Source organism: Carettochelys insculpta, chromosome 10 (genome assembly GCF_033958435.1).
Source record: "Carettochelys insculpta isolate YL-2023 chromosome 10, ASM3395843v1, whole genome shotgun sequence".
In the NCBI taxonomy this organism is placed as follows: Eukaryota; Metazoa; Chordata; order Testudines; family Carettochelyidae; genus Carettochelys; species Carettochelys insculpta.
This window is the reverse complement of record NC_134146.1, coordinates 37,191,540-37,204,624: the sequence shown is the minus strand read 5'-3', so window position 1 is coordinate 37,204,624 and position 13,085 is coordinate 37,191,540. Positions and strand designations below refer to the sequence as shown.

At 45.1% G+C, this 13,085-nt stretch overlaps 2 protein-coding genes across 3 annotated transcripts in view; one reads left to right on the top strand and one right to left on the bottom strand.

Moving 5' to 3' along the window:
* Positions 1-2,337, top strand: part of PHC3 (polyhomeotic homolog 3) — a 120,872-nt gene extending 118,535 nt beyond the window's left edge. For both annotated transcript variants that reach the window (XM_075003622.1, XM_075003624.1), the window contains exon 16: positions 2,209-2,337. The gene's annotated coding sequence lies outside the window, so the exon portion shown is untranslated. The remainder of the gene's footprint in view (positions 1-2,208) is intronic.
* On the bottom strand, positions 1,762-9,175 carry GPR160 (G protein-coupled receptor 160). Its single transcript, XM_075003625.1, has 2 exons — positions 9,092-9,175; positions 1,762-3,193 (listed from the first exon to the last, which is right to left on the bottom strand). Exon 2 carries the CDS (start codon positions 3,182-3,184, stop codon positions 2,177-2,179), a length of 1,008 nt encoding a protein of 335 aa, XP_074859726.1. The 5' UTR covers positions 3,185-3,193; positions 9,092-9,175; the 3' UTR covers positions 1,762-2,176.
* Between the last annotated feature and the right edge of the window lie 3,910 nt (positions 9,176-13,085).

Sequence of the window (13,085 nt, the reverse complement as noted above, 5' to 3'; positions counted from 1 at the left end):
ATTTAAAGAGCTGCCTCTTATTGCTTTTTGTATCCCTTGCTAGTAATAACGCATTCTGACTGTGTCTACACTACCACCTTTGTTTGAAGGAAAGATGGTAATTAGGGTGTTGGCAGTTTACTTATGAAGTGCTGCCGTGCATAGGCAGCACTTCATTAAGCAAATTACCCCCATGTCAACTTCGAATTTTAAACAACTCAAATTGATTTACAACTCAAAATTTTGAGGAGTAAGGGGACTTCGAAGTTGCCCCAGCACTTTGAAGTACCAGCGGGTGCGCAGCGGCTAGACGTGTGCCAGTACTTCGAAGTTGCCGGAGGGGGGAATTTGCTTAATGAAGTGCTGCGTATGCACGGCAGCACTGCATTACTAAACTCCCAACACCGTAATTACCATCCTTCCTTCGAATGAAGGTGGTAGTATAGACAAGCCCTTTGAACCTTAGCCTTTCCAATTTTGTTCTTTTTTCTGTTTGTCATCTTATACACCCCCTTAATAAATTTGTCAGTTTCCACATTTTGTAGGATCCTTTTTTTTTTTTTCATGTCATTAAGAGCTCCTGATGGAGTAATACTAGCCTTTGTTATCCCCGTTTTTCTTTCACATCGTTTGCAGTCATGTCTGGTACTGTCTCCTTCAGAAACCGCCAGCTTTCTTGAATTCCTTTACCCCTTTGATTTTTTTTTTCCCCCTCACATGGACTATGTTCCAGTTTCTGAGTTTTACAGTCAAAATTCCTTATTCTGCTACTATTACTTCCTCCTTGCCTTAGAATTATTATATCTATCAGTTTATGAACACTTTCTCCCAAATTGTCTTCCCCTGCAGATTTACAACTACCGTAGAAACCTGAGATATATGCACTCAACTTGCACATAACTTGGGTTAACATGACTTTGAGTGGCAGGGAGCTGGCTTCTGGTTCTGGGCTGTCAGGTGCCAGGTCCCTGTCACTCAAGAATGGGGAAACTGACCAGCACAAGTACTGTGCTGGTCAGTTTCCCCTCTCCTGTGCCTGGTGGGCAGCCCAGAGCCAGGCTCTCTGACCAGTGCTGGTCAGTTTCCCAGTTCCTGGGAGTGGCGGGGAGCCGGGAACCAGGCCACAGCGCTGGTTAGTTTCCTGTCTCCGACAAGCACAGGAGAGCTGAGAAACAGGCTGCGTATAGTTCCTGGCTCCTCTTGACTTGCACAAAATTTGAGTTACGCGAGGTTGCCCAAGAACGCAACCTTCATGTAACTCGGGGGTCTACTATGCCTCTTCCATGTTGGTAAGAATCAAGCCAAAAATGGCCATCCCCGTAGTTACTTCCTCCAGTTTCTGAAACAAAACATTGTTCCTAATACATTTCAACAATTTGTTGGGAATTCTGTGTTTTCCAGTATCACTTTTCCAACATGTGACTGGGGAAGAGTTCCTCCTTATTACCAGGGCTTGTGTTCTGAATATTTGTTTATTCTAGAAATGCCTGACCCACCTCTTCTTCCAGATTTGGACAATTATCATGGTGTCACTTCTATTTTCTCCCGCCAGAAATGTTCAGGTGGTCTGCCCTCCTCCTCCTGGATCTCAGAATAAGTGTAACAAAATTTAAATTCATTCTGTTTGGACAGCTTCTCCATTAAACAAAGAGAAGAAACTTTAATTTTAAATAGGAAATAGTTAAAATTTTTAGAACCAATAAACTACGAAGGATGTGTTTAAAGCTAAAACTTTTGATAATAAATAGTACTGGACCATATCTGTAGCAGTCTCAGGCTAAGCTAAAGATTGTATTTTTCTCTTTTCTTTGTATGGAAGTTCTTGCATCAGAGCTGCTTTATTATAAAGAATTGCACCTCTGTTTATCAACATTTTAAACCAGTTAGTTTTTGCGTAAGTATTGGACATTTTTAATTTAACCAGAGTTTAAGTATATTTTCAAAATATATTTTATTAAAGTATTTTGTGTGTTGAGCACCCATTTTTGTTTGAAATCTATCTTGAAAACAGTGTAGTATTCTATATTGTAGTGCAATATTCCATTATATATTTTATTATTTTTCCTTTGGATTGTAGTTTTGAGGAAATTCCCTGTATAATCCATTTGCATGTCTTCACAGAGGACACCAAAATAGCATAGTCAGACACCTCTATGTACAACAGCACTTACTTGCATTCTTTTTGTGCAGCAGTTCATTAACAGATGATTACTGTGCTTGGCTTTTCAGCTTGCTCTGTATTTTGATTGTTAAATGGGATGAAGCAGAATTTCCAGCTGACAAATGGATCTGCAGACCATGTCCACTCTGTCAACTGAATGTCACGACACCTAAACCAGTACGCTGTGGCGATAAGAAAGCTGTTTATGAAGTATAGCCAGGGGACATTCATCTCCACGTAGGCTGGAATCTGAGCACCAAGAAGTAAGATGATCATATGAAGGAAAACAAAAGGTGCCCACGTGCCAAGAAAGCAGATGAGGAGTCTTGTCAAAAGCTGCTTTCTCCAAACAGTGCAATCGCAGTCAACAGCGTATGAAAAGATTAAAACAGTCTCACGTGTAAAGGAAATTATCCGGACAGTCCGCACCATAGTTACAATTTCTGACCAACAAATCATAAGAGCCATGCATATGACAAACAGGATGACTAATGATAGCCAATAGCTCTGAACACTAATATAGAAAGGGCATGTAAAAAAGTGGTTCTGTATTTCTAATTCTACAGCAAGAGCTGGAACTTTCAGAACATAATAAAGGGCTGAAATCCATAATGAAACTACAGCAAGTATATAAAAAAGTCTTTGACCTATGCTAGCATGCTTAGGGGTTGGAGCTATAGTGATGTAATAATCCAGGACAGACATAAGACAAACTGGGTAATACAAGATGCCATACGCAAAGGAAATTATCTGAGTGAACAGACAAATGTGGTACTTGGTAAATCTCACACCCCAAAGTGCGAAGTCCTCAAAATAGGAGATGAAAGCTATATTCACCAGATGTGTGAAGTCCAGGAGTGCCAGTGAAATACAGAAATATCCCATAAAACACTGTTTTACATTCCGTCTTCTAACTCCCAAGGTGAAGAGATTGAGGGACACTTTTCCAAGCATAATGAGGAGCAGCATACAGCTAGCTTCAAGAGGTCGATTGAGTTGGTTGTAGCATCGAATGGAACAATTTTCACAAGACTTGGCAGCCATTCTTCAAGGCTATGAGACAGTAAATAAATCTTACAGGCCACAGTGGTTCAATCTGAAGTTAATGACAGTCTTTAAGTAATTAGCCAATTACTGTTGTAAAATTCCCCTGCAAATCATCTTCCACCCTATGACTTGGAGGGGTGTTACAAGCCACTGCACACTCAATGGTCTCTTGGAATCAGAGGTGACCGGTAAGGGGAGGCCAAGGAGACCACCAGCCATGGAACAATCCCCCTCCATCCCAGGCCCTGCTTTTACCTCCACTTTCTTTCCAGCTGCTGTAGACCATTTTTTGACTCCAACATTCTGATTCTAACAAGTTAAAAAATTTATTGTCCAAATTTTTTTTCCAGGGGAGCCGACAAGCTTATTACCTGTCAAGGTTTTCTGTTAGTCTTGCAACACTCATATGTCTGTCATTACTTTCATCTGCTTCAGGTTTAAAAGAGCTACAAGCATTCTCCCTGTTTTAGGGGTGGTCTGATCGACTGTTCCAGGGAAAACTGCATAACTGAGGTTATGGCCATAAAGGTCAGAAAAAAAATCTTACTTTCTCTTTCATGCCTAGTTTGTTAGTATGTATATCTCCATTCACACATGTTGTCATTTTGCATAAATAGAGAACATCTATGAGGAAGGCATATTTTAATACTAAACTCAAGGGGATGAGAAGACAAGAGATCAGTAAACTCTCTTTTGTCCAGTATTTGAGCAACCAGAACGTTCAAATAACTGGCATAACAGTACATGAGCAATGCCCCACTCCTCAAGACCGGCCCGCTCAGCGCTTGCCTGCATCTCTCCATACTGCATGTGTGCAGCTGCTCTATGTTAACCAGAATATTTGAATATTCACAACCTTCCGATCCTGGGGCTTCATACAATCTCAGGTTAGAAGGTGATCCTAAATCTTCCTACATACTATATGCATTCTACTAGACTTTTAAAATAACTGTATCTGAAAACATACTGTCCAATTCAGGACACATTTCACTTGGTTACAGTTGGACAGATCTTTCCACATTTAATGAAAAAGCAATGAAAATATTTTCAGGGTGGACTGAAAAGCTGCTAAATAATGAGTTAAATAAAGGTCCAATTTAACAAATGACCCCTGATTTTGTGTGTACAATCCCCTATTTCTCTAAATGTTTGCATCTGTAAATTTAGCCATTGGTGCAGACAAGTGATAGTGTTTTCAGAACAGCACACACACAATTAGGAGGAGGGCTGGTTGCTTTGAAAAATTAAGTCTTCAAATCAAAATTTTCAGTGATGAGTGCTTGAAGTTGTGCTCTAAAGCAGTGCTGGGCAACCTGCAGGCTGTATGCAGCCATCAAGGTTCTACATGTGGCCCGTGAGACCTTTTGTTTACCATTTCCCACTCACAGGATTAACAGATCCTGCTGATTTCTGACTGCATAGTTTTTTACCTACTGATATTACTGAAGTGACACATGCAAAACAAAGGCACACAAGTGAGGTACATACTGATTGCACACAATGTTGACTATGAGAGCCATGTGCTCCATCTGCATCCAATCAAAGCACTGCTATGATTTAATTGGCACATCCTGCAAGTTTTCAGTACACAAGCCTGTAATGCTGACAGACCTGGGTCGTCTGCAAGAGTAACCAGCGCTGGGACCAACTGGTTATTAGCTGAGATTCTAGAGGAGACTCATTGTTTTCTCTGTAAGTGGTCTCAGTGCCACTAGATGGGATAGTACAGTGTACAATGTCCAGGAGGGCATGTGGATTACAAGTGCAGTTAGCAACATTACCCTATACCAGAAGACTGTTTTGATTATGACAATCTTTCGGCCCATTGAGGTGATGCGTCCCACTCATTAGCCTAAGTTGCCCCTTGCTACTCTAAAGCCATGTTTAGGCAACTAAGATATAGCTATCGCATTTTATCATTTTTTATTATTAGGGCTGTCTCATGATTTAAGAAGTCTCAAGCATGAGTTTTTAAAAAGTTGCAATTAATCAGTTTTAATTGCACAGTAAAACAATACCAATTTAAATGTATTACTTTTCTATATTGTCAAATACATTGATTTTAATTAGAACTGTATCCCTGGTTGGTTTTTGGGTTCTTTTTTTTCCTTCAGCATTTGAGGAAGTGAGTTGTAGCTCACAAGGTCTTTGCCTTAACATGCTAATAAATTTACTAATCTTTAAAGTACAACCAGACATGTTGCTGTAATTACAACACAGAATACAAAGTGTACAATGATCACTTCACATTGTTTCTATACAAATATTTGCACTCTAAAAAATGTAATGTACATGTGAAAACATGCAGGGGCATTAAATGCCTTCCAACGCCAGCTATAACAGTGCCATACGAACATCTATTCTCAATTTCAATTGATGTTGTAAATAAGAAACAGGCAGCATTTTCTCACATAAATATAATAAATGTGTTTGTCTTAGTTCTTGTTTAGTCAATTGCTAAGTGTTCTTATAGGCTCTGAAGTTCTACACTGTTTTGGAGTGCAGTTATGAGAACAAATAATTTTACATTTATAACTTGTATCTTCTTGGTAAAGAGACTGCACTTGTATGAGGTGAATTAAATGCTAGTTTGTTTTTTAAAGTGAAAGGGTTTGTGATAAAAATAACACTATAAAGTCAGCACAGTACTGTTTGTATTTTGTGTTGTAATTAAAATCAATACATTGGAAATGCAGAAAAACATCCAAAAGTGTATCATAAATTTAAAGTGGTATTCTAATACTGTTTAACAGTGGAATTAAAACTTTCATTAGCCATGATTATTTTTAATTTGTTTTGCATTAATCAGTTGAGTTAACAGCAATGAACTGACAACCCTATTTTTTAACCCATAAATTTTACTCTAGTCACTGAAACTTCAGGTGCTCAGCAGCTTGAACTATAACTTCAGATGCAGCAGCTTGAACATATTGCTATTGATTCTAGAATTATGGTTCCACCCCAGTCTGCCTTTTGAACTCCCCTCCCTGCTTCCTCTGTTCTTAGCGTGCAGGTTGGACCTCTATATCCTAGACTTTCATCATCTGGCAACATCTGTGGTCCAGCATCCCTGTGAGTGTTTGTAGGTTGGTGTACTAATGGGGAAAAGCCAGACCCCACACCCTGCAGCAAATATCTCATCTGTAGAACTCAAGATCAGGGAGGGAGGGCGAAACGAGGGGGTGGAAGGGATGCTCAGGAGCATAGGGGAAGTGGCTCTGGAGCTCCCCGGTCAGTAGCAGGTACCAGGAGTGCAGTCCACAGCCCTGGGGCTCTGTGTGCTTCAGCTGGACTGCACTCCTGGCCCCCAGCTGCAGTGCTCTGCAGCCACCCTGCCTTTCCCCGAGTGACTCTTCTTCCCCGGCATTGACTTACCCTAGTCCAGCAACTTCCCTGATTCAAGACTGGTATGGTTTTGAGAGTGCCAGATCAGAGAGCTACACCCTGTACTAGCTTATTCTGGTTTGGCTGGTGTTGCAAGTTTTTTTTTTCTGCTGCAGCTTACTTTATCTGAAATTATCTATAAGTCCACCTCATGAACTTTTTCACCTCTTATCTTATCTTACCTAACAACATCTTTAACTGCCATTGACTGTACAGCTACTTTTGGTTTTGGCTTTAATTCAAATTACTGTGTTGGGCTATGTTTCAAAAGTGCACAAGATGCAAGGGTCACTCTATATTTGTATACAGGCTGTTGCATGTGCTCAAGTCAGGCAAGAGCATTTTTGTGTTTTGTAGGCAGACAGCAGAAAACATACAATATAAAGAATTTAAAGTACTTTTGAGTGGACTAAAAAGAATTTGTACTATTCTGCCTACATAGATTCTCCTACCTGCTGAACATGTGAGGTCGATGAGCGTGAAAGGGGTTAGTAGTCCTCAGCATTATTATGAGAAGGAACTTTGTTGCATACCCCAGTCCCAAGCATTGCTGTCCTTTTCAAATATCCAGCTAATAGTTGTCAGCACTTCTATTATAAACCACTATTTTCAAAAGGTTTACTGTGGGGTAAAACAATTCCTGTAGTCAAAACGTTTTGTTTTTCAAACAGTTTAAAACAAATGTTACTGTGTCATAACTGCCACCAAAACAAAGTTGGATTTTAAACTATATTAGGCAAAAGGAATTACTTCCTCTTGTGTTGAGGGCAACAACAGCTCAGACAGAAGTGTTTAGGGAAGAAAAAATGGATGAATTAACCAATGCACAGGTAAGTAATTGGTCACAAAAAATCAACATTAGACTGGCAGTAAAACCCAGGAATACCATTGTATGCTTTGTTCTTACTTATATATGCATTGATTCTCTTAGGAATCACCCGTGATGGAATTACACTTTACCAATAAAGCATGGTGAAGCACAGATGCATAAATGCAGAACAGTGCTTCTACTACATCTAGAAGAAGTGTGAGGTTTCAGGGCTGCAGCTACACAAGCAAGATTTGTAGCTGTAATACTGCAAAAGCAGAAACTAGTCAACACAACTGAGGTATTCTTACACACGACTAAACCTTCCACTAATGCTACCATTGATAGAGTCATAGTGGTGGTGAATTAGATCTGAGTTTCCTGGAAAAGATGCAGATGCATTTGGAGTGAGGGTAAAAAACAGTATCAAAAATATTAGAGGAGAAAAAAACAGTAAGCTGCCTTGTCCATCTGCCTCTCTCAAATTCAACCCATAGATGAAGAGCTTGACTTGGTATTTTACCTGAAGGCTCTGAAACCCCACCTATACTACATATATAACTGTCAGGACAGGTTATATCACTGTTCTAATTCATACTATGACTCAAACCTGCCTACCAGACATGACTGAGCAAGGTTTTAGTCTCATCAGGGGAAACAATTCCTTTTTTACAGTACATAAATCAGAGATGGGCAATAATTTTCACAAAGGGGCCACCCCATGCATTTTGGTACTGGTCACAGGCCAGCTCTGAGCCCCTGGCAGGGGAAAGACCTGGGTTAGAAGAGATGGGGCTGGGGACTACAGAGAGTGAGTGAGAGAGAGAGAGAGAGAGTGTGTGTGTAAAAGAGAAGCACTGTGGGAAACAGACATTTATGACACAGTGTGTACTGTGGTGTATATGTGACAGTGACTGTGTGTAGAGCACAGACTGTGACGGGGGAGGGGTAGGTGGAGAACCTGTGGCCTGCGGTTTGAATCCAGTGACCCACTTTAGGATCCTCACCCACACTCTGTAAACTGCTGCTGTGGGGGTGTCTCAGCCCCAGCTAGTGAGATGGGGTCAAAAGCAGGGAGGAGGGTTGAGGGTGGAAAGTTGGGGGCCCCGTTCTCCTGGCGGCTGAGGTGGGGCGCTGGAGCAGGGAGGGGGTCCTGGGTCCCTCCCTCAGCAGAGAGCTGAGGTGCGCGGTGGGGAAGGGGCGCTCGGAGCAGCAGTCTCTCTCCCCCAGCTGGTGAGGTGTGGTGCCAGAGTGGGGCTGGGGCCTCTCTTCCGGCCACTGAGGTGAGGACAGGGGGAGGGGGACTCGGAGCCGAGGTGGTGTCTCACCCACGACGGTGAGATCAGCTACTGGGGCGAGGAGTGGCGGACCTGGGGGTGGGCGGAGTCAGTGACAGGAGCGGGGGAGCGCCCCCTGCTTAATGAGGTGGGGTCCCTGGGCCGGGAAGGGGGCTCGCAGGAGCAGTTTCTCTGCCCGGCCGGTGAGGGGACGGGGGTCCCGCGGAGGGGGAAAGAGGGGCTCGCAGCGGGGAGGGTCTCTCCCAAGCTGGCCACGTGGAGTCGCGGGGCGGGGCCCCGTGGCCGGAGAAGGGGGCGCGCGGTCGCGGGGGGTTCTCTCCTGCCCTCGGCAGGGCTGCCCCAGTCTGGGGCGTGGAGGAGGCGGCGGCGGGAGGCGGTGCCGCTGCTCGCTGAGCTTGGAGGAGCCAAACCCACCTGCAGACGCTGCCTCCTCGCCCAGCTGCCCGGGGCCAGTGGTTTGCTGCGCCCCAGCCTGCCCCGGGGATACGCTGGGGCTCCTTGCTGCCTCCCTGGGACTACTGCGGCTGGCGGGGTCCCCAGGCTCCGCCCCGGCCAGCGACACGGCTACTAGACGAGCAGCCGCCCATGGGGCGGGGCCGCTGGTGCCCTGGCTGCTGGGCGGGACGGCAGAACGTGAGTGTCTGAGGGGAGCAGGGTGTAGCCGCAGGGCGGGGCCCTCGGCCTCTCTCCCGGGCGTGGCTGGCGCCGTACGGCTTTTTGCAGCCGGGGTCGGCGACTAGGCCTATAGCCGTCGGTCCCCCTGAGGCAGAGTCCAGCGGGGGGACGGGACGGGACGGGACGGGCGGGGCCTGACTGGAACGAAGAGCTGCTCCCCCCGGGGTGGGGGCTGTTTCCAGCCGGGGCGGTCTGGAGGGGTCGGGCTCAGGGCCCCTTTGTGTTTTTCCATCCTAGGGCAGGACAAATATTCTGCGCACGCAGGCGTGTGCGGATGAGCACCACCAACAGAAACACCCCGGGGGCCCTGGGCGCTTTGCTAGTCAGCCCTGGGGCACCTGGCTCGAGCCCGAGCAGCTCAGCTTGTCAGGAGCACTGGCAGGGCTGTCCCGGACCTGTACCAGGCATCAGTCTCCACCAGTGGAGCACCAGGTGTTTGTCCAGCTGCCTCTTAGAAACGCCGGTGATGGTAGTTGCGCAGCCACCTGTGGAGGTGTGTGCTGGAGTTTGGCCGCCTTGCAGGGGAGACCACTCTACCCTAGGGTCAGCCAGGGCCCTTGGAAGCAGGGGCCTGGGAAGGTGGAACAATGACCCTGCCAGTGAACACAGGCAGGGGGCGGGGGAGTTCACTGAAGGTGCAGTCTTCAGGGGGAAGACCCTAAGCCATTGTTGCGGTTACATGGAAGCAGAGAAAGGTTATGAGAGGAACCTGATGACAGAAGTATTGTGTGGTTGAAGTTAGTGGCTAGGGACTGTGGTTGTGCAGCCTGAGTGGGAGATGGGAGCCAAGCCCTCTTACCTGTGGCCCAGGGCAGTGGTTTTCAAACTGTGGGTGAGGACCCCAATGAGAGTCACAACTCCATTTTATTGGAGTCAGCATGGCAGATGTCAAACTTGCTGAAGCCAAGGTGGCCAAAACTGAATACCAAGCTCCACCATCCTGAGCCAAAGCCCAAGTCCTTTTGCCCAAGGCCAGTGCTGAAGCTGGAGTTCCCTACTGTCTGGGGCCAAAGCTCAAGGACTCTATCCCTTAAGGGCAGGGATCAGGTCACAGGCTCACCCAGGGTTGAAGCCTTTGGTCTTTGATTTCGACTCTTCTATCACAGGGATCCCAACATGCTTTATGAAAATTTGCTTATAAATTTGAATATTCATAACTTGAAGGCACTTTAGATAAAATACCTCATGTAAGATCAGTTTTAATATTAGTCTACTGCATGTGTATATCTTATTTTTGTGCATGTATCACTCTTGTTTATGAAGTGAGAAATATGAAGTGGGGGAAACCAAACGAGGCAGAAGCCAGGAGACCCCCAAGTTACCACCTAAGTTGCCTGCTGGATACATCCAAGATTAAACAGGGGGAAGGACTGGGCCTAAGCTAGGAGGCTGCTTAGCTTGTGAAAGAGATGTTCAGATGAACTGTTTAGGGGAAGAACTTGCATGTAACAAGTTTCTTAGTGTGTTAAAATGAGCAGGCTTAGTAACTTACTTTAATTGGACTTTTCACTTGCAACCATTTAAATCCTACTTTTTAAACTTTAATTACTCTTCTATTATCAAACCCATTGTAAATAATTGTTACCTGGGGGGCAGGGGAGGGAAAACAACCACTGTGCATATCTCTCTTTCTTCGATAAATAAGGCAGAATTTTGGATCTTTCTCTGTGTTAACCTTTTACACAGGATATGATGGATTGTTTGAGGTTTGGTCCTCTTTGGGATCTCTGTTCCTGGGTGCTGAAGCCTTATAGCTGAGCCCTCCTGGAGCTGAACAGGTTCGGTGGCCGTATTGCTCTACGAGGAGGTGGTAAGCTCAACTTCATGCTTCTGGCCCAGCAGAAGATGGTGGGGAGCCCAGAGGGCAGGAAGTCAGCTGTCAGTGACTTGATTAGTACACCAGGGGACAATGCCTGGGGATTTCTGTGATCTAACCTGTCACATCCTCCACCTGCTGGGAACAGTGGAGCTCAGGCTTTGCCCTCCCTCCCCCCACACCTCCACCCCTCGCAGTTGGGCTTAGGCAGGCTCAGGTTTTGGATTTCCCTTTTTGAATCATGGAGTAATTTTTGTTGTCAGAAGGGAGTCATAGTGGAATGCAGTTTGTAAGCAGCTAGCCTAGGGCAGTGTTTCCCAAATGCTTGGTTTTCACGGACCAGTGGGTTGCAGAAGGGTTTGGGCAGCAGATCCAGAGAGCAGGAGGGAGCCTGCCCTGCATTCATTCCAAAGCAGTGGCTCCAGCCCAGAAGGATGGGCTCTCCTCCCCACTCCAGGTACTGTGACCTGGAGCATAAGGTTACACTGCTGTCCCTCTGATGACAAATGGGCAGAGGGACCCCACTGTGTGAGTGCTTCTGTGGAATGACCTCACTCTCCCAGAACCCCAGGGGCCTCCCCTCTATGCTGGGCTGGGATTAGGCTTGCACTGGTGGAGCACAAGGTGCTGGATGTTCCTCATCAGGGTGAGGAGTAAGAGGAAACAAAGGATGCTGACCTATGATTTTGGGCCACCATCATGAATTTGGACCCTGGATGGGTTACAGTAAGAGACAAAATGCAGTTGGAGGATTGTCTTAGTAAAAAGTTTGAAAACCAGTGGGATAAGAGACAATCTTGGGTCTGAACCATCAACTTTAAGTGAAATCAGCAACTTAGAGGATCAGGTTCTGGGGATTTTGTTTGGAATATGGAGTATATATGTTTTGTTTTGAAATGATTTTGTTGGAGGTTTACCTGTTCAGTGTGCTATTGTATTCGTTTTTCAGGCACTCAGTTGATGGAGAAGATTAATTGCAGATAAATGTAAATATTAGTTCCTACTGTGTTACAGTGATCCTTAGACTGCAAACTGCAGCAACTTGCCAGCAGCTGAGAGTGGAACACTGAGACCCAAATAGTGAGGGATGCGGGTGTTGGTTCAGGAGAATATTTATTACGTAAATTGATCTATATAATGAAAATATTAAGCTAAAAATACTGGATCAGTGCCAGACTCTTCCTCATTAGAGCAAGCAAAAAGCTGATGTAAGTAGTGTAAGGGTAAATCACCGGGTGACATAAGGCCAGTATATCAACTCCGATCCCATTGCTTCTTTCCTGGCTCCCAACATAAGGTGTAGAGTCAGAAAGCCAAGAGGTCTGGCCAATCCCTGACAGCCACAACAACCCCTTGGTAGTTCTTCATAGCGTCTCAGAACCAGACCAGTAGAGCTCCCTTTCATGAAGCAATACAATCCTGTAATTGCTCAATTTAGACATCTGTACATCTTGAATTTATTATCAAAAACATATATGAAGAACACGTGCAGTCTGCTCTAGGTCAACTGTGTCCATCTGCTCTCTTTGTCAACACTTTAGGATGCGTTTCGTAAATCCAGATGCTAGAATTACATGATTTTCAGATGGTTGAGCATTTCCCTAGAAACAAAAATATTCTCGTGTGAAATGGGAAATAAATAGCAAAACCAGATGAATGTGCAAGAAACAATACATGCAAATGCACTGAATATACCCTAAATCATATATCCCCAATGTCGTCGGGCTGTGGAAAGGAGGTAGCCCCTCTTCTCAGGGAGAGGGGAAGTGAGTTGGAGGGGAACGGGGACAGCTGTGGGATAGGAACAAGCATGGGAGAGCCTGAGATACAGAGAGAAACCGTGTGGAAGAAAAAGAGAAAGGGGAGAGTAAGAGAACAGATGGAGGGAAAGTGGGACTGAGAGAAACCAAGAGTGGA